The sequence below is a fragment of the Danio rerio genome, chromosome 7 (assembly GCF_049306965.1).
Source record: "Danio rerio strain Tuebingen ecotype United States chromosome 7, GRCz12tu, whole genome shotgun sequence".
Lineage (NCBI taxonomy): Eukaryota > Metazoa > Chordata > Actinopteri > Cypriniformes > Danionidae > Danio > Danio rerio.
In genome coordinates, this window is record NC_133182.1 from 30,891,477 (window position 1) to 30,914,500 (window position 23,024).

General features: G+C 36.3%; 1 protein-coding gene across 17 annotated transcripts in view; it reads left to right on the forward strand.

The window, feature by feature from the left end:
* The window catches only part of apba2b (amyloid beta (A4) precursor protein-binding, family A, member 2b), a 246,027-nt gene that overhangs the window by 107,059 nt on the left and 115,944 nt on the right, over positions 1–23,024 (forward strand). For 4 of the 17 annotated variants that reach the window (XM_073908627.1, XM_005168928.6, XM_073908628.1 and 1 more), the window contains 7 exons: positions 799–834; positions 2,164–2,253; positions 7,894–8,079; positions 17,550–17,729; positions 20,000–20,212; positions 22,475–22,594; positions 22,679–22,819. In XM_073908627.1, coding sequence (XP_073764728.1) covers positions 799–834; positions 2,164–2,253; positions 7,894–8,079; positions 17,550–17,729; positions 20,000–20,212; positions 22,475–22,594; positions 22,679–22,819 — 966 coding nt within the window. Of the gene's footprint in view, positions 1–798; positions 835–2,163; positions 4,030–7,893; positions 8,080–17,549; positions 17,730–19,999; positions 20,213–22,474; positions 22,595–22,678; positions 22,820–23,024 lie in introns of all 17 variants that reach the window. The other 13 variants (XM_073908631.1, XM_002662843.8, XM_073908632.1 and 10 more) reach the window with 5 other exon arrangements.

Consider the following 23,024-nt stretch of genomic DNA (forward strand, 5'->3'; position numbering starts at 1 on the left):
GTGCAGTATTGAGTCAGGTCCACTATGGCAGCTGTTGTTCTCCCTGTAGTCATAACATGGCAGGTTGATAAACGGAGGTGTTAGCCTGCATTTGTTGTGAGATTCTAATAAAGGATGCAGAGACAGTGATGGATCATACAAATGTTACAATATGACGTTTATTGAAAGTAATGACTGCTCATATTATGAAAGGTCTAACATACCTATTTAGGAACAAAAACAAAGTTTTCTTCTTATCTAATTTGAGTGTGTTTTTGAGCTTTCAATTGAAAAACTTACTCAAGGGATAGTTCACCCAAACATTATGATTCTGGCATCATTTACTTACTTTTCACTTATTTAAAATCTATTTTACCTGTTGAACACAAATGAAGATGCAGCTTGCTGGCATCTATTGATTTTCATAGTAGTTTTGTCCTACAATGGAAGTTAATGAGTGCCATCAATGAGCATTCTTCAAAATATCTTCTTTTGTGTTCAACAAAAGAAAGAAAGTCATGGTTTAAAACAACAATGAAAGTAAATGATGAGTTCATTTAAAATTTTAGGTGAACTGTTGCTTTGAACCCCATATCTGCATGTGCTATGATTTGCTATCTGTATGTGTGCGCAGAGGAGTGTTCTGGGTTTGTTTGTGTTTGTGTACAAAGAACGCACATGCCATACATGGCATGCAGACTTTGTGTTTGGTTGTTTATATGTTTTTGCCTGTTTTAATGTTTTTTTTTTTTTTTACCTTCATGCCTTTTTGCCGCTCCCGTGTGTGACGACCACTGTACTGTCCTCAACGTCTCCCAGAGGGTACAGAAGGCAGCCAAAATCAAGAAAAAGGCGGTGTGTAAAAAAAAAAAAGAAAAGAAAAGAGCTAGAAGAGCATCATGCCTTTTTTAATCATTCACTCTACATGTCTGTTCTCATCATTCATGTAGTTTTCATAAATACTGTTTCACATCATGTGCAGACAAGCTTTAGATCTGGCTGTCTGGGATCTGTGAGGGCCGCAGTCTAACCAACTCCTGGCCTGCAAAACTGACGCATGTGAATCTTTGAAGATACAGAGTCAAAATTTCAAAGCTTGGCTTTGAAGACAGACTGCACTTTTAAAGGGATAGTTCACCCAAAAATGAACATTTACTCATTATGTGTTCAACCTGAAGCGGGTCCAAAAGTTTATGTGTTTCTTTTTTCTGTTAAACAAAAAAGTAGATATTTAAAAAAATCATACAAACCTGTAACCACTGACATCCACAGTTAGAAAAAAAAAAACAATTTCTATGGAAGTCAGTGGTTACATGTTTCCAACATTTTCAAAAATAACTTCTTTTCAACAGAAGAAAGAAACTCAAACAGGTTTGCAACAGGGTGTGTAACTGATGACAGGATTTTCAGTTTTGAGTGAACTATGCCTTTAAGCCTGTGCTATATGTAGCTGTATTCAAACCGTTCCTTACTGCAGCACCACAAAAACAAAGCACAAATCTGAGTAGAAATGCGCTGACAGGTAAATGATTGGCACTCTGAGAAAGCCTGACAGCTGGTTAAGTGTTTCCATTGTGTCATTTTACTTACCCGTCTGTCATTGCATCACCCTGCGATCCACTCACTGCTCTCTCTCTCTCTCTTGCTCTCTTCACTCTCTAGTGTCAATCATCTCATTACTTCAAACCTCTGCATGGCTTCTACTTATCACAGGCGGTTTGTATACCCCATGATTATTTGTCTCTTGGCCTGATTGCCTCACTGTGTTTCTCAGTTATAGGCTTTGAACGTTTATTTATTTATTTATTTATTTTTTGGAAAATGCTTTGATTGTTCGCTGTTCTTTGTCTCCATTCCCCAGCAGTAATCAATTATTAATTGGACAGGTTATCGATAAGCAATGCAGTTCCACATTCTCAATCCATATGTTCCATTTGCACTATTAATGCTGCAATTTACTGAGGTTAAGCACAGCCCTGGGCCCCGTCCCATACCATGATTTATGAATAAGCATTTAAAATGCTATTATGAGGGGTTTGAGCGGTTGTGGCTTTTCCTTAGGTCTTCTCATGAGCCAGTGTGAGTTATGGCATGGTTGTATTGATGACCTCTTTGAGGCTAGGGGCAGTTTTTCATATTTTTGTTCTTGTTTTGTTTTTGTTTTTTTGTTTTGTTTCTTTCCAGCAGAGTCCAGAGGGAGACGCTCAGACTTTGACGGAGGTGGATCTTTTCATCTCAACTCAAAGGATCAAAGTGCTGAATGCAGACACCCAGGTGAGTTTGTGCGGATGCCTGGTGCAACAGGTATCAAAATACCATCTGAAAAATAGAGTCCAAGAGAAAATGAAAGCACATTAGTGGAAGTCATTACCTGACAGGTGGACTAACTGCAACACTAGGTAATCACATAAGATGTCAATTGTATATGAAATAGCCCCAAAAATGTTCTTGTTATTTGTTGTCTAAAAAAATATCCACATTTTTCCCCCTACTTTAAATATACTGTACTTAAAACATGAATTAGGATAGCATTCTGTTTTTACATATTGGAGGCATTAGCATAGGCATAGCTAGTATTTTAAATCAGCTGTTAATGCTGGGTACAGGGGCGAATTTAACCAATAAGCAAGATAAGCAGCCTCAGGAAATCTGAGGGCCCCTAAATAAATATCTAGACATCATTGTCTATCATATTTTCAGTGGTGTAAAGTAACAAATTACAAATACTTAAACTACTGTAATTGAGTAGTTTTTCTCAGGAATTATAATTTACTAAGTAGTTTTAAAAAAATGTGTACTTTTACTTTTACTTAAGTGCAATTTTAGTGCTGTATCGGTACTTTTACTCCACTACTTTCCTTCAACCTGCAGTCACTACTTTATTTTTTCCAGTCTATGGGGATTAGAAAAATCAGTCCTGTGATTCCTGTCCAATCAAATCGCACATAGAAGTAAAGAGGTAAATCGCATCATAATGATCTCAAGACATGGCCGATTTATAACTGCAGCAAACTGTTTGGAAGCATTAAAATTGTCCAAGAAGATGTCCAAAATCTTTACTCGGATTAAACCTGGGACTGTTTAGATGCATGTCACTGATAAGAAGATGACGGATGCTTACTGTATGATGACTGAAATGGCCTTAAACAACCAGTAGGCACAAGACGTCAACATGATGTCAGATTGATAGTGTACCCCAACTTCGTGGGGATGTTGTATTTTGTTTGGAAAATCGTGTTGATGTCCGACCAACCTAAAATCAATCCAATATCAACGTCTAATGATGTTACAGCTTGACGTTGTGTTTAAGGGTGCTTTTACATTAGCACTTTTGGTCCACACCCGAGTTCGTTTGACGTCATAGTACAGTACGTTTAGCTAGTGTGAACGTGTCTTCTGAACTTGGGTGTGCACCCGTGAACCGTACCCGAGTCTGCCATACATGACAAACAAATGAATATGAATAAACGTCAGTATCTGACATCAATGACACTGGTTTAAGATGTTGGCTTGACATTGAATTTTGGTCACTTGGTCAGAAAAGTTCAAATCAGCCAAATATCATTGCCATTTCACATCGTTACTGGATGTCAAAATAACGTTGTTATTAGACGCTGGCTAGATGCTGAGTTTTGGTCATCTGACATCACAACCTAAATCTAACCTAATATTAATATCTTATGATGTTGTGTGTCTGCTGGGCAATTACTAAATGCACTACAGAATGTTATATTTACACACACATCGACAGATTACAAGTTAATGCATCAGCTTTTTACAGTGTAATACTACTCACTACTCTTGAGTACTTTGTGAAGGTCTTTAAGTAATATTTACAAGATACTTTTACTCTACTTGCACTACATTTTTAGGCAAGTAATGGTACTTTTACTTGAGAATGATTCTTCAGTACTTCTTCCACCACTGCATATATTGTATCTAAAAAATTAAAGTTTAATGTTTATTACATCTGCCCAAATGTATCCCCCTCTCTTAACCATGAAAAAGTCCAGCAGTCAAGTTAGGTAAAGATTTAGTTTTAAAAACAAAGTACTTTATATATCATTTTTAATTGTAAATTTATTTTAAGAAAACAAATAATTTAAAAAGTTTTACAAGATGCTTTAAATGTTGTCATTATTTTTTTTGTATTAAGAAAAAAATGTAGATAAGGAGTGATTGAGTGATATAAGAAAACAACAACAACATAAATCAATTTAAAATAAATTAAAGTACAAAGGATGCATTTTAGAACTTTTGGGCCCCTGGCTGGGTATATAAATGATATATTTCCAAATATAATTTAATATGCAGTAATATAAATAGTTTCTGTAAAAAGTATTTAATATCTTGTAGTTTTTAAGCTATTTTTTGTTTCTTCCTTAAAATATCCGTATTCTTTTTTAAAGGTTTGTAGAAACACACTTGTGCACAGTTCATAAGTAAACATAAACCTTGGGAATTTGTGTGTGCATGCGTATAGTCCCCATGAGGACAACGGCTCATAAAGAGAATGAAATGTTTTGAAAATGTAAAACTGCAGAAGGTTTTCTGCGAGTGTTGGGTTTAGGAATAGAGTTGGAGTAAAAAGACAGAACATACAGTACAAAAAAATCATTGCGTCTATGGGAATAGTGTGTGTATAGTGCATAACTGAAGGAATTCTTAAAACATAGAGTATAAATTATAAATTGTATTTGGGGGAAAGCGGATAAATTAAATTTGGAATGTTGAAATATTCATGCAATGAGAGCGCTTTTCTTTTTCATTTCATGTATTGCATAACCTTTTGTTACGTAACTGAGATAAAACAAATAGTGTGCATCCATTGAGAGATGGGATGGGGAATGGGTCAGGCTCGTTGACAGTTGTTGGTGATGGAGAGTTTAATGATGGCCATAAGCTGTGTACTAAATCTCCAGCTGTACGTTTTACACATACAGTAAATGATCACCGGCTCCTCCTCCACACTAATGTTACTGTAAGCGTAAGGTAGGAAGAGCTACATGCTGTGCTGTATTTAATGGTATGTGTAGTACCCTGTTTCAGAGTGTGTGCTTGTACCTGTTTTGATGATTCACAAGGACTCAGATTTGTGTAATGACATGGATATGGCATATGTACTTCAGTGTTGAGGTGGTTTATGGGGATGCCTTGTGTTCTTCTTATTCAAAAGGCTTAAAATATATATTTTCCAACCAATTTCCTCTGATGTTTTGGTTTAGGGTTAGCGGTACAGTAAGGCGATATAATAATAATAATAATCACATTTCATAGTATAAATATACAATATACCAATGAGAGTCCTCAAAAACCACCAAAACAAGAATGTGTGTGTTGCTGTAATTATGTGTATGAGTTCTAACTGAACAGCAGCGAGTGGGCAGACTGGCACGGACACTTCGTTATGTGCTGCAATGCAGTGTCAGTCTTCACCCTGCCTGTCACATCTCACAGTGAGCCTTTATTGGCTGCTACAGATTCATTTCAGTGCCTGCAAGGTTGTATTGATATGCCATAAACATTAAAAGTACCCTATAAATCTGAAACTTTCAGAATTAATTCAGCCCAATCTGATTAGCACACAGACCACACTATTTCGGCATTAAAGTTAATGTGTGCACTGATAGCACTGAAACATGTTTAGCACTGAAAATATAAAACTTACAGTTATGACACTGTTGTGAATTTGTTTACTTGCATAGTAAATTAAAAATGGAATTATATATTGAGCTTTATTTTGGAGGTATCTTATAATAGGTTTAACTTTGTTTCATAATAATCATTGCTGCTTTACTGCACTATATATATCGGGATTCATATGATTCTACTTCCACAGAGATGTGAAGTGTAAATTCAGTGTACAGTACTATCCCATGAGACCATAGGACATGATTCAACCTGTCCTCTAAACAATAGGACAATTTGTCATTTTCCTGAAACACAAGCCATAGGAGCGTTTACTAAAATAGTGCCTCTGCATTAAATGTACACAATTTTTCTTTTCTTTTCTTTGGCTCTGCCTTCTACTCTTTGAGCCTCAGCATAATCCTATAGAGTACTGTAGGTTTGCATATTAAGTAAACTTGAATTACTAACGACTCATTTCATGCTGTTAAGAATCATATAGCTTCTTTCTATCGTGAGACATTAATGACACCATTGGTCATGTAGTTTTTTTTTTTTTTATTGAACATTTTTGATTTTGAACTAGATACAACAAAGCCTAAGATCCACCTGACAAAACAAGTAAAATAAAATAAAAACAGAAATACTGCTAACAATAGGTACAAAATCCAGATTAAATCCTATCTGATACAGTCTCTCTTACTAGCACCGTTTATTTTGGCTGTGGTGTATTCCAAACTAATAATGTCCAGTAGATAGAGCCTCCAAGATAGGTCATGTTTGATCTTTAAAACTTTTATATCCACAAACAGCTGCATCACACACATGAAAAGTAATAAAAAAGGGCAGTTTAGCAATCACATTTACATGTTGCTCTAGCCCTGTAATGGATTATTAGGCTGCATGCTGTTACATAGACAATTAAAAACAGAACAATTCTGTGTCGTGACAATTACAAAGCATCTCTGATTAAAATATTAATAGCACAAGCAAACCTTAATCATATTCTTACCTTAAAGGAACATATTACCTAAAAATGAAAACCTACTCACAATTTTTATTCACCCTCAGGTGATTCCAAACTTTGATTACAGCTTATTTTTTCTCCTTATGATCACAAAAGAATATATTTTCAAGAAATGTGTAAACCAGTAGTCTTTTACTGTAAACACAACTTTTTCATACTATGGATGTCAGTGGTTACAGGTATCCAGGTTTCTTCATGTCCTTCTTTTCTTTTACAAACGGGTTTGGAAAAGGTAAATGATGAGAGAATGTTAAGTTTTGGGTGAATTTCTTTGGCTCTTTTGAATATATCAAGCTGATGTGATCAACTGATCAGCTGATGTTTTTTTTTCAAGAAATGTGTAAACCAGTAGTCTTTTACTGTATGTTTTACATGGATGTCAATAGCTACTGGTTTCCAACATTCTTCAAAATACCATCTTTTGTGTTCAACAGAAAAAAGAAGCTCATTAAAGGCTTGGAACCACTTGTGATGGCAATTTGTTTTTTTTATTTTGGGCTGAATTATCCCTCTAAATGCTATTTCTTGGCTCCCTCACAAGCACTATTTTATTAGCGAATAGCAGCAACAGATTATTATGTATCTGCGTACAAGAAAAAAAAAAAAAAACATGCATTAAGTTAACAGAAAGGGTTATTCATAATTTATAATCCTGGAACTGATACTGTAGACTTTCCTTTGCAGTCTGTTTCAGTGAATCTTAGCATGTCATGCACAGTATGTTATGTTTGATTTAAATGAGAAATGCATTGAAATGTAAATTAATAGTTCACAAATGACCTTTGTGTGCATTAAATCAAAAGCTGCATGAATTTCCTTTCTGCTTTGGATCATTAATTCTTTCGGCTATCTGATGATTTATTATGCTTTTTTGTGCATTTGATGTACAAGTACACTGCTGTACATTCTGTTTCTTGTGCTGCTCATTCATGCAAAGTTTGTGAGTTACGTGTTTTAGGGTTGTCTTTCCTTTACTAAGCTTTGCAAATGCAAAAACGTGGGCTAATTAAAGACTGGCTTGTAGCATTAAACAGATCTTTCTAATTATGAATAGGTGCAGTCCAGAAAGGCTGTCCTTAATATAAAAAAATATATAATGTCCATTTAATGTCTATAAAGTTCATTTAGATGAGAAAGTCTGCAAAATGATAACTGAGCTGGAAAAGGGATTAAAACAAAGCCTTAACTGTAGTCTGGTCTAATGTGCCTAGAGTGGATGCTGAGCAGTGATTGTGTGTATTCTCTTGGCTGTTTCTTAGGAGACAATGATGGATAATGCTTTGCGCACCATCTCATACATTGCTGACATCGGGAACATTGTGGTTCTGATGGCAAGGCGCCGTATGCCACGCACCGCCTCACAGGACTGCATTGAGACGACCCCTGGAGCCCCAGAAGCCAAGAAGCAGTACAAAATGATATGCCACGTCTTCGAATCTGAGGATGTAAGTGTGGCTCTATTTGTTTTTGTGAAATATATACATTTAAAGTCAAAATGATTAGCCCTCCTTCAAATAAAATATTCTTAAAACAAAATTCAACATATTTTTTAACATAATAGTTTTAAGAAATACTTTCTGACAATTTGTTTCCCAGGATGACAGTACATAACATTTTACTAATTATTTCGCAAGACAATGCAGACATATTTTGTACATATACTGGCTGTTCTAATATAAAATTATAAAAATTATAAAGCATATTTGGTGCCATATTGTTGCATTTTAAAAACTTAATGAATTGTTGAAATGGTGAATGTTTTCAAATATTTTTGTTTTTACCATATTTACACTCACGAGACTTGAATAATATAACAATATATTTTAGTAAGAAAAGTTACATCAAACACCAGCATAAAATGTATTTTATACCAATTGGTGTTGAATATAGTTATATTTTTAACTCTGCCCAGAGATGAAATTAACTCTATTGTAGGTATCAATGTGCCAACATTTTGGAAAGTGTTGAATTAAACCTGGTGGGAGTGGACTCCATAAGACACTTTCAAACTTTCCTCCAGGTGCTCCGGCTTCCCCCACAAGTCCAAAAACATGCGACAACAAGAGTTGTTTTGGGTCTGCATATTTTGCTGCGTACTATTCAGCTTAAAGTGCAATTTAAAGGCTAAATTAAGTTAATTAGGCAAGTTAGATTAATTAGGCAATTTATTATATAACGTTTTTTTTTTCTTTAGCGAATTAAAAAAAATAAATACAGAGGGCTAATAGTATATTGGCCTTAAAAGTTGTTTAAAAATCTTAAGCTTTTATTCCATACAAACTAAATGAAATAAGACTTTCTCCAGAAGAAAAAAAAATTGGAAAAAATACTGTGAAAATGTTCTAGCTTTGTTATACATAACTCAAGAAACTATTGAATAAAAAATAAAAATTCTTATAGAAGGGTTAATCATTTTGAACAACTATACATAAATCAGAAACAAATATTTAAGTCGTTACATTATTAGTGTATTGTGTAAATGAACAGACATATAATGCCTCATAGTTGAAATGTGATGCAAAATCACTGTGTGTGTGTGTGTGTGTGTGTGTGTTTGTTGTTGTTGTTGTTGTTGTTGTTGGTAAGACCATTGTATGCTCTAAAAAGTTTTTTCCATTGTTAGCTTCTTTAAGTAATCTGGGTAATGTAAGAAAATGAGATTAACTTCTGAAATGTCTGAATTTATAATACATTTTTTTCTAATTTAATTATTATATAATGTATTCAAACCTCATAATGTGATTGTTCACAAACTATTCAAATTTACTAATTTGGTGCTCAAAAACATTTCTTATCATCATCTGTTTTATATTTATGAAGAAACAGTGATTTCTTTGATAAAGAAATTTCTTTGATTTCAGGATTCTTTGATGAATAGAAAGTAAAATAAAAACAGAACTTGAACAGAAACAGAACTTTGAAACAATCCAAAGTTCTTTCGATTACTTTCTCTCAATTTATTTCACCCTTGCTGAATAATCCATTTCTTTTCAAAAACATCTTATTGACCTCAGACATTTTGAACAGCATCTTATACATAGAATGCAGGCCATTAAATCAGCTGAAGCTCAGATTCAGATTCACCTGAGGTTCAGAGAATAGCCTCAAAAGTAACCCTGGCTGCAGCTTTACATAATCCTGCTCTAATGGACCTACTTTTCTCTCCTCCACATCGCCCTCCACTGCATTGCAGTTGTTCCTCACTCATGCTGTCTAATTACACTCTTTGATGTTTCAGCCAATGAGTGTGTGCGCCCACAAATGAGTCATTTATACAGCCTTGCACTTCTTTATCTTTACTGACTATTTTTTCTTATTAAATCTTGGCTATCTATTAAGCAGAGCATGATAATCAAACCATATAAGTTGTTATCATGCCAAAACTAAATGTCTGAACTGATAACTGATAATTCTGTTCCCCTTTGGGACTCATCTAAAGCAGTCTGATAGCATGCGCGTGTGTGTGTGTGTGTGTGTGTGTGTGTGTGTGTGTGTGTGTGTGTGTGTGTGTGTGTGTTATTTTTTAAAGCTCATTCTTTAAATATTCCTAAAAGCAGCTGTGTTTTCTATGCAAAGTAAAGTCCACGCACGCTGGGCTATTGTGATATTAATGGACTGACCACTACCTGTGCATATATCGCCCAAGGGGGCTGTTAAAATCACAAGCCTGGCATCAGAAAACAGCCACAATCATTTCCAAAGTGAACTGCTGTTTCACCGCACCTCTTTAGCATTCCATCGTCGACAGGCCAATGTAATAGCCTTTATTCAGCAGATTTTCTACCTCGATAGAAGATTATTTGCTAAGATTTGAATAAGGTTGCCGTACTTGAAATAGGCCGGTGTATTCACATTTCACAGTGAGCATTACTGTAGCACCACCGTACCTTCAAAGACGTCGGTTATGAAAATCATTCAAACCTGTTTTAGAGGGTGAAATCAACATACAATGATACTCTATAAGTGAGAAGATTCGCAAAACATCAAATCAATGAAGTGAAAACATTTACATTTTACATTTAGTCATTTAGCAGACGCTTTTATCCAAAGCGACTTACAAATGAGGACAAGGAAGCAATTTACACAACCAAGAGCAACAATGAATAAGTACTAAAGGCAAGTTTCAGGTCTGTAAAGTCTAAGAAGGGAAGTGTTAGTAGTTTTTTTTTTTTTTTTTTTTTTTGTACAATTAGTGTGATATTCAAAGAGGCAATTGCAGCTTAGGAAGTGAAGTGGAGACTAAATAGTTGAGTTTTTAGTCGTTTCTTGAAAATAGCGAGTGACTCTGCTGTTCTGATGCAGTTAGGGAGTTCATTCCACCAACTGGGCAGATTGAGCGTGAGCGTTCGCGAAAGTGATTTTTTCCCTCTTTGGGATGGAACCACGAGGCGACGTTCATTCACAGAACGCAAGTTTCTGGAGGGCACATAGATCTGCAGAAGTGAGTGCAGATAAGAAGGAGCAAGGCCAGAAGTCACTTTGTAGGCAAACATCAGAGTTTTGAATTTGATGCGAGCAGCAACTGGCAGCCAGTGCAAACGGACTAGCAGTGGAGTGACATGTGCTCGTTTAGGTTCATTGAAGACAACTCGTGCTGCTGCATTCTGGAGCAGTTGAAGAGGCTTGATAGAGTTAGCTGGAAGCCCAGCTAGTAGAGAGTTGCAGTAATCCAGTTTGGAGAGAACAAGAGCTTGAACAAGGAGTTGAGCTGCATGTTCAGATAAGAAGGGTCGGATCTTTCTGATGTTATAGAGTGCAAATCTGCACGATCGAGCAGTTCTAGAAATGTGGTCAGAGAAGTTTAGTTGGTCATCAATCGTTACTCCAAGGCTTTTCACCATTTTGGATGCAGTAATGGTTGCCCCATCCATCTGGATTGAAAAGTTATGGTGTAGAGTCGGGTTGGCAGAAACTACAAGCATTTCCGTTTTTGCGAGGTTCAGCTGAAGATGATGATCTTTCATCCAGTGTGAAATATCCAACAGGCAGGCTGAGATACGAGCTGGAACCGAGGGATCATCAGGATGAAAAGAGAGGTGTAGCTGGGTGTCATCAGCATAGCAGTGGTAGGAGAATCCATGTCTCTGGATGACTGGTCCTAGAGATGATGTGTAGATGGAGAAGAGAAGTGGCCCAAGAACAGAGCCTTGAGGTACCCCAGTGTTTAGATGCTGTAGGTTGGACACCTCTCCCCTCCAAGACACCCTGAATGACCTGTCAGAGAGGTAAGATCTAAACCATTGTATAACAGTGCCCGCAACGCCCAGTGACTCAAGCGTAGATAGCAGGATCTGGTGGTTGACAGTGTCAAAAGCAGCTGACAAGTCCAGCAAAATGAGGACTGATGATTTAGAGTCTGCTTTAGCCAGTCTGAGATCCTCCACGACCGAGAGCAGGGCAGTCTCAGTTGAGTGGCCTTTCTTAAAGCCGGATTGCTTGTTGTCCATGAGATTGTTTTGAGTAAGAAAGTCCAGGACTTGATTGAACACTACTTTCTCCAGAATCTTGGCCATGAATGGAAGCAGGGATACTGGTCTGTAGTTTTCAAGTAGCGTATGGTCCAGGTTGGGTTTCTTTAGCAGTGGGGTTACCCTAGCCTGCTTAAATGTAGTGGGGAATAAACCAGAGTCAAGAGATGTGTTAATTATGTGAGTCAGTGTTGGTATGACTGCAGGAGAGATGGCTTGCAAGAGATGAGAGGGAATGGGATCGAGTGGACAGGTGGTTGCATGGCTAGATAGCACAAGTTTGGACACCTCAGACTCAGAGAGCTGAGAAAAAGAGGTGAGTGTGTGTGGTGTTGGTGTTGTATCTTGCGTGTTTGTTGTAGGTGCAGCAAATTGAGCACTGATTTTTGCAGTTTTGGTGCAGAAGAATGTAGCAAAGTCATCAGTAGTAAGTGTGGAGGATGCGGGTGGAGGAGGAGGATAGAGGAGGGAGGAAAATGTTTTAAAAAGTAGGCGAGGATTAGTGGCATTGTTGATTTTCAGACGGTAATACGTCTGCTTTGCAGAAGTAACCTCAGCTGAGAAAGAGGACAGAAGAGTTTGGTATGTTAAGAGGTGTGCAGGATTTTTAGTTTTCCGCCAAATTCAAAATGAAAAGAATGTTGCGGTGTTGCTGCATTGATCTGCAATATATAAATGCTCTTTCAGGCCTCGTCAAAGACACAAAGGCTTATGTGCAAAAATAATATTGCACTTTTGGCTAGATTAGGGGTGTCCAAACTGGGTCCTGGAGGGTTGGTGTCCTGCATATTTTAGTTCCAACCCCAATTAAACACACTTGAACCAGCTAATCAAGCTTTATCTAAGTATACTAGAAAGCTCCAGGCAGGTGTGTTGAAGGAAGTTGGAGCTAAACTATGCAGAACACCAGCCCTCCAGGACCCAGTTTGGACACCCCTGGGCTAGATGATGACTGGTCTCAAAATCAGTAATGTGTGTATGTGTAATTTAACTTTTGGTAAAAACCAGTAAATGCTCTAAAAACTGTGAGCTTTTCTAATGTTTTTTTAAAGTGTTTTAAAACTTGCTTGCTTCTTTAAGGAATTTCATATTCTTACATTACCAAGGATTAGTGATATAACGATTCATCTGACTCACGATTCAATACGTTTTACGATTTACGATTTAGTCATGATTTTTTATGCAGCCTATGTCCAGTTTAAAGAACTTTCAACTACTTTTAACTCGACCAGTAACTTGTTTAAGAATTTAAACAGAAAGCCTTCTAAGACAATACTCGTTAATGATGACATCATTGCGTAATCACAACTTAAAACTACATCTTTATGTAGTAAACAAAATAATCTATTTTTTCTCAAATTGACTGGCAATCTCAGCAAAAACATTATTTGAAATATGTCCATTTAGATTTGTGTTAAAAATATAGTAACTATATTTGGCCAAATATAGAAAAATATAGTTGACTATTTGTAAAAGTAATACAATATTTTTTTTAATATAACACTGATAACGAACAGTTACATTCTTTTAAACAATCACAGCTTGTATACTTACTCTTTTTAACTTGTGAAATTGACACATTTGTAAAAGTGATAACATTTATAGCACAATTGGAATTTATTGCTACCTAAATTACCAACAATTATACATGTTAACAAATATTAATAAATTAACACGGAAAACAATGCTAAATTTGTTGCTAGGTGCTTTTTGAAGAAAAAAAAAAGTTGCAAGGGTTGTATGAAAAATTGCGAATTCTAGCAAAAAAATTGCTAAGTTGGCAACACTGGTTCACATATCGTGTCTTTTGCGCACGTGCATATTGAAAGCACATATTAAAAGTGCATGCACATATAGAGCGAACAGACAAACACAACTTTTTCATACTATGGATGTCAGTGGTTACAGGTATCCAGGTTTCTTCATGTCCTTCTTTTCTTTTACAAACGGGTTTGGAAAAGGTAAATGATGAGAGAATGTTAAGTTTTGGGTGAATTTCTTTGGCTCTTTTGAATATATCAAGCTGATGTGATCAACCCATTGCAATGTTTTTTAATGAATATTAAATTACTGAAAGAGCTGCAATTTATTTAGTATTTTTATAGTTATATTTTATATGTTTAAAAAGTAACTTTAAAGTAGAGTAATAAGTAAGCTGATGACTTTTTACCTGAAGAAATTAGTAATGTAATCAGATTACGATTTTCCAGTAGTAATCAGTTATTTGTAATTAATTACTTTTTAAAAGTACCCAACACTGATAATAATACATTTTCTGCCATAATTAAATTGCTATTTTAAAAACAAATTCCCCCCAAAAAAGACCAATACAAACTAAAGAAGACTCATTAATATACACAAACTAAAACTGTGATTGTGCTGGGATTTGACATTTTTAAAAAGAAATATCAGCATATCTATGTTTTCTGGCATAAGCTGAGGTCTTTTCACATTTATGTCCCCTGCTGAAAAAAAACCTCTTTCACTGGGGACTGAGATGGCTGATGTGGAAATGCAAGCCATTCCTAAACCAGAGAGCAGTGTGTACATAGGGGGTCAATAGGCTCCAGGGGACTGGCCTCTGGCATAAAAAAAAATGATTATAAAATTAATAACTATATAGTAGGAAAGAGGCAGGAGTTGAACATGATTATGAAGGTGTATAATTAATATTACTTGTATATTTAATGAGTATCGGTGTGATACACCTAAGAGATAAACTTGAACATTTTTAAATTATAATGAGCAAATTATTAAAATATGCATAAACTAATTTGAAAAATAATCTAATACCTCTTCACACTTTTTCTATGAAAACACTGATGCACCATGTGATCTCCGTAGCACTCGTTGGAGCAAGCGGAGCTGCAAATCATCCGTTCTACTTAGTTTTTCTCATAAATAATTTTATTTTTGTGTATAGTCATCTGTGACAATAGTTTTTCACTGTGCTGACCGTTTATGTGCATCATATTTGTTGTTCTGTTAGTTTACAGTAAGTAAATGCCTTTTTCCCAGTATTTGCACACAGTTTGTTTTTTGTCTTCACCTCTGTAATTTTACTCTGCCGCCCACCTCTTGCTGATGTGCTGATGTGCAGGAAAAGCGAGTTTGCGCCTGTAAACACAGCGCCCCCACTGTTCAAAATAAATATCGCGATCTGTTTCATTTCTACGGATTGAATCATTACATATTTGAATCGATTTTCAACCGACTGACGGTGATTCGTTTCATCCCTACCAAGAATTAACTTTTGAAATTTCAGAATTTATAATACTTTTTTTTCCAACAAATTATTAAAATTTGCTAATTTTGTGCTTCTTATCATCAGTGTTAAAAATGTTTTTATAAAAAATATATATTTTGTTTTATATTTTTGCCAAAACTGTGATGACTTTGTTAAGGATTCTTTGATGAATAATAAGTCAATTAAAAGTAGAGCTACAACTAAAAAAGAAAAACAGAACTTTGAAACAATCCAATGTTCTTACTATTACTTTCACTCAATTTATTTCACCCTTACTAAATTATTCATTTCTTTGAATAATTCTGAGAATTCCTCACTGAGTTCATTTGTTATTTATTTATTTATTTATTTATTTATTTATTTATTTATTTATTTATTTATTTATTTATTTATTTATTTATTTATTTCAGTTTCATTTTGCATAATTGAGGTTTAAAAGGCAGTTCATGTACAGTAAGATTATTGATCTGACTGCGTCGACAGTACTGAATGAACACAAAACTTGGAATTGAATTAGGCTGGACAAAGACATTATTGTCTTCTCTTTACCTGCTTTATGGATGAATTGAAATTGATTCATGAGTGAATTATCTGATGAATTGAAGTGTATTACTGATGAAAAAAAACAGCATTGACACTGCTGTTGAACTAAACTGGCTGAATAATGCACTCTATTGTAGATCAGCTTTATGGCTTAAACTGAATTTGTTTCAATAAGTGAAGAATTGAATGTTGTGATATTATTTATGAACTCTGCAGCTGTTATTGATCTAAAGTGAATCAAACTATATCCAAGCCAAATAATCACACTGCTGTTGAAAGAACTGATATTATGCTGAAATGGACTTGTTTCACAATTGAATTGAACTGGCAGACTAGAGTTTTATTTTTGATGAACTTCATAGCATTGACGCTGGTTTTGTTGAGCTGAATAATGACACTATTGTCTTTTGTAGAGCTGATTTATGGCTTGAGTTAAATTTGTTTCATAAGTGATTTGAATAGAAGAAAATAGGTTTATTACTGATGAGTTTTGCAGCAATGGCCCTGGATACATATATGCACAAGGACATATTTTGTTTCAACTGGAATGAAATCATTTCGATGGATTTTTCCAAACATAGTGTTTACTTGAATCCAATAATCAAATCAAATGTTAAAGAGATGTGTTCAAATATGCTGATTGATCCAGTAATGAAACAAAAAGAAGTAAAGAAGTTTTATTAAATAAGTCAATGTATCATTTATTAAATTTAAGCTTTAAATATATATTTTTAAACTACGTTAGACTATTTTTACTGTATGTCACATCAAAGTCCCTTTAAGGCAAGTTATTTCATTCAGCGGCCATATTTGAAAACGTCTGAATTCAGCGGCTATATTTGAATGCTTGGGCATTCTGTCTGAATAGGGAAACATCAGATTCTCCAAAATTGTTTGCCAAGCTTACAATTACACTACGTATTTGGAATCACCAATAAAATTAATCAACAACCGTTACACAAGTCTCATTTTTAAACGTTAGAATTAAACAAAGTCGCCATTTTTTCTGGTTGCCCAAGCTAATGCACATGTGCTCTCGAAAGGAACAAGATCTCAACACTATTCTCATTTATGGCTGTTACACATTATCATCCTCTGGATAATGCTTTGTCAGATCGCGCTGGTCTTAAGAAGTAATTCACAACTTGGTCCTGATGGTGAATCTCTTCCAGAAATGACTTAAGTTTGTGGGCGTTTAAGTAGTTGCTGTCATGTGATGTGCGTTTGACAGGACGGACTGCACCTCACATTCTTTTCTTTTATGTGGATATATTTCTGATATTCTAGTGTCAAGAAGCACACGTCTGATCCGAGCTTCTCCCCTGGAGAATTGGCAGTCTATATTGATCGATGATTGGCTTCTGTACTTGTAGGCGGGGCTTTATTCACCATATTGACCATTACACTTTTCACTATTCAAATTTATATGAGTGACATGTCTTGTGTATTCTACAATCTTTGGTCACATGCAGATTCAGTACTAACCAGTATTGATTTCGAACTGATAAGTATTTTGAATAGCTTTTTTAAAGGCTGAAACAAATAAAACGCTATGTGTAGAGAGTAATTTGTATTTCTAACAAATCAATTTACTCTGTACATGATTGGGTTTATTTTTGCAGTTGTTTCATCTGGTTTTCCTCTTCACCGTTTCCAGGCCCAGCTCATAGCGCAGTCCATTGGTCAGGCATTCAGCGTGGCCTACCAGGAATTCCTGCGAGCCAATGGAATCAACCCAGAGGACCTGAGCCAGAAAGAGTACAGCGACATCATCAACACACAGGAGATGTACAATGATGACCTCATCCACTTCTCAAACTCTGACAACTGCAAAGAGGTCAGTTGTGCCAGACATTTTCTTCTCTATCGAATGTGTTTTTTTCTCTCTGCTATATTACAGCTGACCCTCAGCTCTGATACTTTTCTGCTGAATACAAAGGTATTAGTTGCAACACAGACTCATTCTGAAAACGTAGCCTTATATATATAGGCCTGGCGAAAATTGGTTCCAGACAGCATGTAAGAGAAAGACAGAAGCAGATTTTTGACAACAGAAACTGCAAAAAAAAATTAGCTCATGGGACGTATTTGGTGCTCTCCAAAATGTATATAGGGGTAAATAATCAGAATGAGCATGGGTTAATTATTAGAAAAAGAATGATGAACAGAAAATTGTGTGCTCATGTTAATTTTGTTGTCTGGATGGTTGATCATGAAACCTGCTTGTCAAACTTTCACTCAACAGTGAAATTAAAAATGAAATAAATAAATAAATAAACCACTAAGTATTAAGCAACTATTATAAACCCTAAATCAAACACTCCCTAGATCAGGGGTTCCCAAACTCGGTCCTGGAGGGCTGGTGTCCTGCATAGTTTACTAATCAAATCAGGGTTCTAACCCTAATCAGACACACCTGAGCCAGGTAATCAAGCTCTTACTGGGCTTGCTAGAAACATCCTGGCAGGTGTGTTGAGGCAAGCTGGAGCTAAACTGTGCAGGTCACTGGCCCTCTAGGACTGAGTTTGGGAACCCCTGCCCTAGGTGATTTAAGATAACTGTAAAATTCTGTGAGTCATGTAAATCAACTAGATGAGTATATTTTGACTACTTTGATGTTGCCTTGTCATGGCCAGATCTCAAAGATTAAAATACCTTAATCTTTAAGGTTTTTTTTGGTAGAATTTGAAGGTTTTACTCAGAGTGGACAGAAAAAATGATAAAGATTTTGCTAAATTGTTTGCTAATGCTATGCTTGTGTGAAATAGCATGTTATTAGCATTTTTCTAATATGGTTAGCAGCACAGTGCTAGCAGCATGCTTCAATGATGATTTAGCACATGACTTATATTATGCTGCTTACATAAATGCACATCTTATAAGCATGTTTAACATTTTATGAATAGGGTGCGGTGGCGCAGTGGGTAGGTCTGTCGCCTCACAGAAAGAATGTCACTGGTTCGAGCCTCGGCTGTGCCAGTTGGCTTTTCTGTATGGAGTTTGCATGTTCTCTTCTTGTGGGCGTGGGTTTACTTTGGGTGCTCCAGTTTACCCCACAGTCCAAAGACATGCGGTACAGGTGAATAGGGTAAGCTAAATTGTCCGTAGTGAATGCAAGTCGTGTATGGGTGTTTCACAGTGATGGGTTGCAGCTGGAAGGGCATCCCCTGCAAAAAACATATGCTGGATAAGTTGGTGTTTCATTCCGCTGTGGTGACCCCTGATTAATAAAGGGACTAAGCCGAAAAGTAAACGAATGAATAAATGAAAGTGACATGTTTTAATGATGTTTACATGTTTTTCCACATTTAACCTGTAGCATTTTTTCAGCATGTTTTAAAATTATTCTAGCATTAATTGACATGTCGCAGGCATAAACTAGCAAGTTTTCCAGGCATGTTTAAGAGCTTGCTAGCATGAATTGATTTGTTGTTGTGATTTCTAAAGTGGTGCTAACATAAATTGAAGTGTTGTTAATATGTTTCTGACATGTTGCAAGTGTAAATTAGCATGTTGCAAACATGGTTAGAATGCCTAAAACAAGCCAACTCTATTGACAGTATGTATTAAAGCTACTTTTATATGAGAGCTCATCAGAACTCAGATTTTCATATGGGATAAAAGTACAGTGATTGAAATCCCAATGTCCCATAAATGAGCAGATGATGTTGCAATGTAAATAGTGCTCATAAACTCCAAGTAAAACTGGTTATGAGTGGCATGATAAAACCAGAACATTAAACTGCATAACAAGCTTCATCATTATTCTCTAAAATATTACAATGTTTCAAATGTTCATTTTTTATTCTGTAAGAATGTATAGGCCTGTAATTTGTACAAAAACAAAGGTCATTGACAAAAATAAACTTGTTAATGACTTAAGTTTTTTACCAAAATGTTACATTTATAAAAAAACAAAACTAATTTCTAACTTCTTTGGAACACATACAGGGCACACGGGGGCAAGTTGATGCTATTTTGAACCCTCAAGCTGTCAGTCTCATGTTATCAACTCAGTAAAATTCTTCTCTTAATTGCTTTTTTCTTTTATGGCCTTTTATTGGCAATCTGCTGTAATCCCTCATGCGTCTCTCTCTCCTCCCACAGCTGCAGCTGGAGAAGCAGAAGGGGGAGATTCTGGGCATAGTGATTGTGGAGTCTGGCTGGGGCTCCATCCTGCCCACAGTCATCCTGGCCAACATGATGAATGGAGGCCCTGCCGCCCGTTCTGGGAAGCTCAGCATCGGTGACCAGATCATGTCAATCAACAACACCAGCCTGGTGGGGCTTCCTCTCGCCACCTGTCAGGGAATCATCAAGGTGTGCTACTAGGGTTTGGGCTGTCTGTCTGAACACCGGCCAGGAATCCATCTGTGCTATTCTGAGTAGCTGCTTATTAAACCCTAAAACACAGGTTTTGGAGATGTTAACAGATATGTAATTTATAGGTGGCACATTGCTGAAAACAGTACATTTTATTATCAAGTGGATTGTTTTGTGTTTTTTTGAGCCAATAAATGTTTTTTTTAAGTTAAAGGTAAAATATGATGTATAGATGTTAATTTGGAATGGTGATTAGTCGCCAGGACTGGACGGTACATTTACAAGTCATCTGATTTTGACAATTTCCCCGCATTTATTAATGAGAAAGAGCTATTTTGATCAAGGTCCTGCTTAGTATTAAAAATAAGATATCGTTTCATTACTATGCATGATAATGTATATGTTCTGTCTCCTTTATCAGAGCTTTCAGAACACTTCAATTCAGAAGTTTGCACGGGGTTCAAGACACTTTAAATCACTGATATACTTGAAACGATATTATAGAATGAACTGAAATGAAGTCATTTCGAACAAAATTCTTCCCAAAAATAAGTTTGTATTGAGTTTGTTTCAGCATTTTGAAATAACTCACCAAAGTCATTTTTGAAGGGGAGTTTGTTTTGGCTCCTAAGCATTCTTTGAGCTACCGCTGTTTCCTTGGGATTGCGCATTCGATAGGCATGTTCTGGAACCCTGCTCACTTCAAGTTGAATCATTGATTCATATTTCATATCTCATTTATATCTGCCACTGCTTTGCACAATGTCTTTTAAAGGTCTAAACATTGTTTTTTATCAGTGTATGTACACTGTGTCTGTGTCTGTCCACAGCAAATTTAAAAAATTGTAAAGATGTGGCATGCCACAGTGTAGAGGTCTGCATTCCCACAGCTGTACTGTGGGAGCCGCGAGACCCGATCAGATTTGTTGGGCCGCAGGAATAATTTTCAGAATAAAATTCGGGTTTTGGTCCGTAACTCTGGTGTAATTTGAACGGGAGCGGGCGGTTTAACTAAATATCATTCCCTAGAGATACCGCGAGCGAGAGAGAGAGTGGGTGCATCCGCCATGGTACTGTGTGTGTGTGTTTGTGAATGAGAAACAGCGCACGCATCCACTGTGGTGGTGTGTGTCGCTTGTTATAGGCTGTCTGGACTCTGTAGCATCCAGCTGGGTGTTTTTTTGGGAGGCATATTTAATCGCTATACATTTTACATTCTGTCTTGACCCTATATGTACCTGCTATGTGTATAGAAATAATGCTGATATGATATATGAAAAGCAATCAGTGGTTATATCATATAACATATATTTCACAATATATTGAGTGGATGTGTTTGTAAATCTGACTTTGAAAAAGTCAGTGCCTCATCATCCACAAACCTCACCGCAAGTCACTGGTTAAGGCAGCACTTATGTCTCATCACAAAGGGGCAAACAAAACTGACATTCATTCAATTCAATTTAATTCATGTTTATTTCTAATTCGCTTTTTACAATGTAGATTGTCAAAGCAGCTTAACATAGAAGTTCTTGTAAAGTCCAGATTTCAGAGTTGAAGTTCAGTTCAGTGTGGTTTAAATTTCACTGCTGAAAGTTCTAACATTGAAGAGCAAATCCATTGATGCGCAGCTCCACAAGTTTCTATCCAACCCTGTGGTGACAGTGGCGAGGAAAAAAGCTTCACCGATTGATGAAAGTAAAAGAAAAAAAAACTCGACAGAAACCAGGCTTGGTTGGGCAAGACCATTTTTCATCTGCCCATTTAGCCTACAATCTTACAGCTTTACCTGTTATCTCTCTCTTTTAGTAGTGCCTAATTTTAACGTGACATTTTGGAAACCAGATCTAAATTTAGCGGGAACACTCGGGTCGGGTAGAAAAAGGGGCACTGCGGGCAGCGAGTAAACAAAAGCTGAATATACAGCGGGAGCAGGCAGAAGCGGGACTAAAAATTCAACCCCGCGCAGATTTTATTTTGTTTGGTGTGCATCAGGCCGGAAAAAGCCACAAAACTGTTCTTCTCTCACAGCCGCCATTGCAACCTCACTTACAATATAGTCTCACAGTGTAGGTCACTTTTCAAACTTCTTTTTGCCCTCAAATGAAGAATGAAAAAGAATAACAGGACACTTGACAATTAATGAAGTGACTGCAAAGGCAATGCAATCTTAAATTTCTGTTGTTATGATCCCACTGTAATAATGCAGTGCAGTTGTGATTGTACTGAGCTACTGTATGTTTGGTTTATTTTCATCAGGGCCTGAAAAATCAGGTGCAGGTGAAGCTGAACATTGTGAGCTGCCCTCCTGTGACCACAGTTCTCATTAAGAGGCCAGACCTCAAGTACCAGCTGGGCTTCAGTGTGCAGAATGGCATTGTGAGTATGGAAGAACTCGGAAATGTTGAGATGAGTTGATGAGTTTTATTGTTCTGAGTTTATGTTTTGTCTGGTCCTCCTCAGATCTGCAGTTTGATGCGAGGAGGGATCGCGGAGAGAGGAGGTGTGCGGGTCGGTCATCGTATTATTGAGATAAATGGCCAAAGTGTTGTGGCCACAGCACATGAGAAGATTGTCCAAGCTCTGTCCAATTCTGTCGGCGAGGTAAGCCCTACCGTTCAATTTATTTGGGGTCTTGAAAGTTAAGGATTCAAGAAAGATATTAAAAAAATTACTTTATTCTCAGGAAGGCTGATTATTTTAAAATATTTAAAAATGTAATATACTCCTGTGAAGGCAACAAAGTAACTTCCACAGAAATCCAACTGAATAAACTAGAAGATGAGAAACACTGGATTAAAGAGGTTCT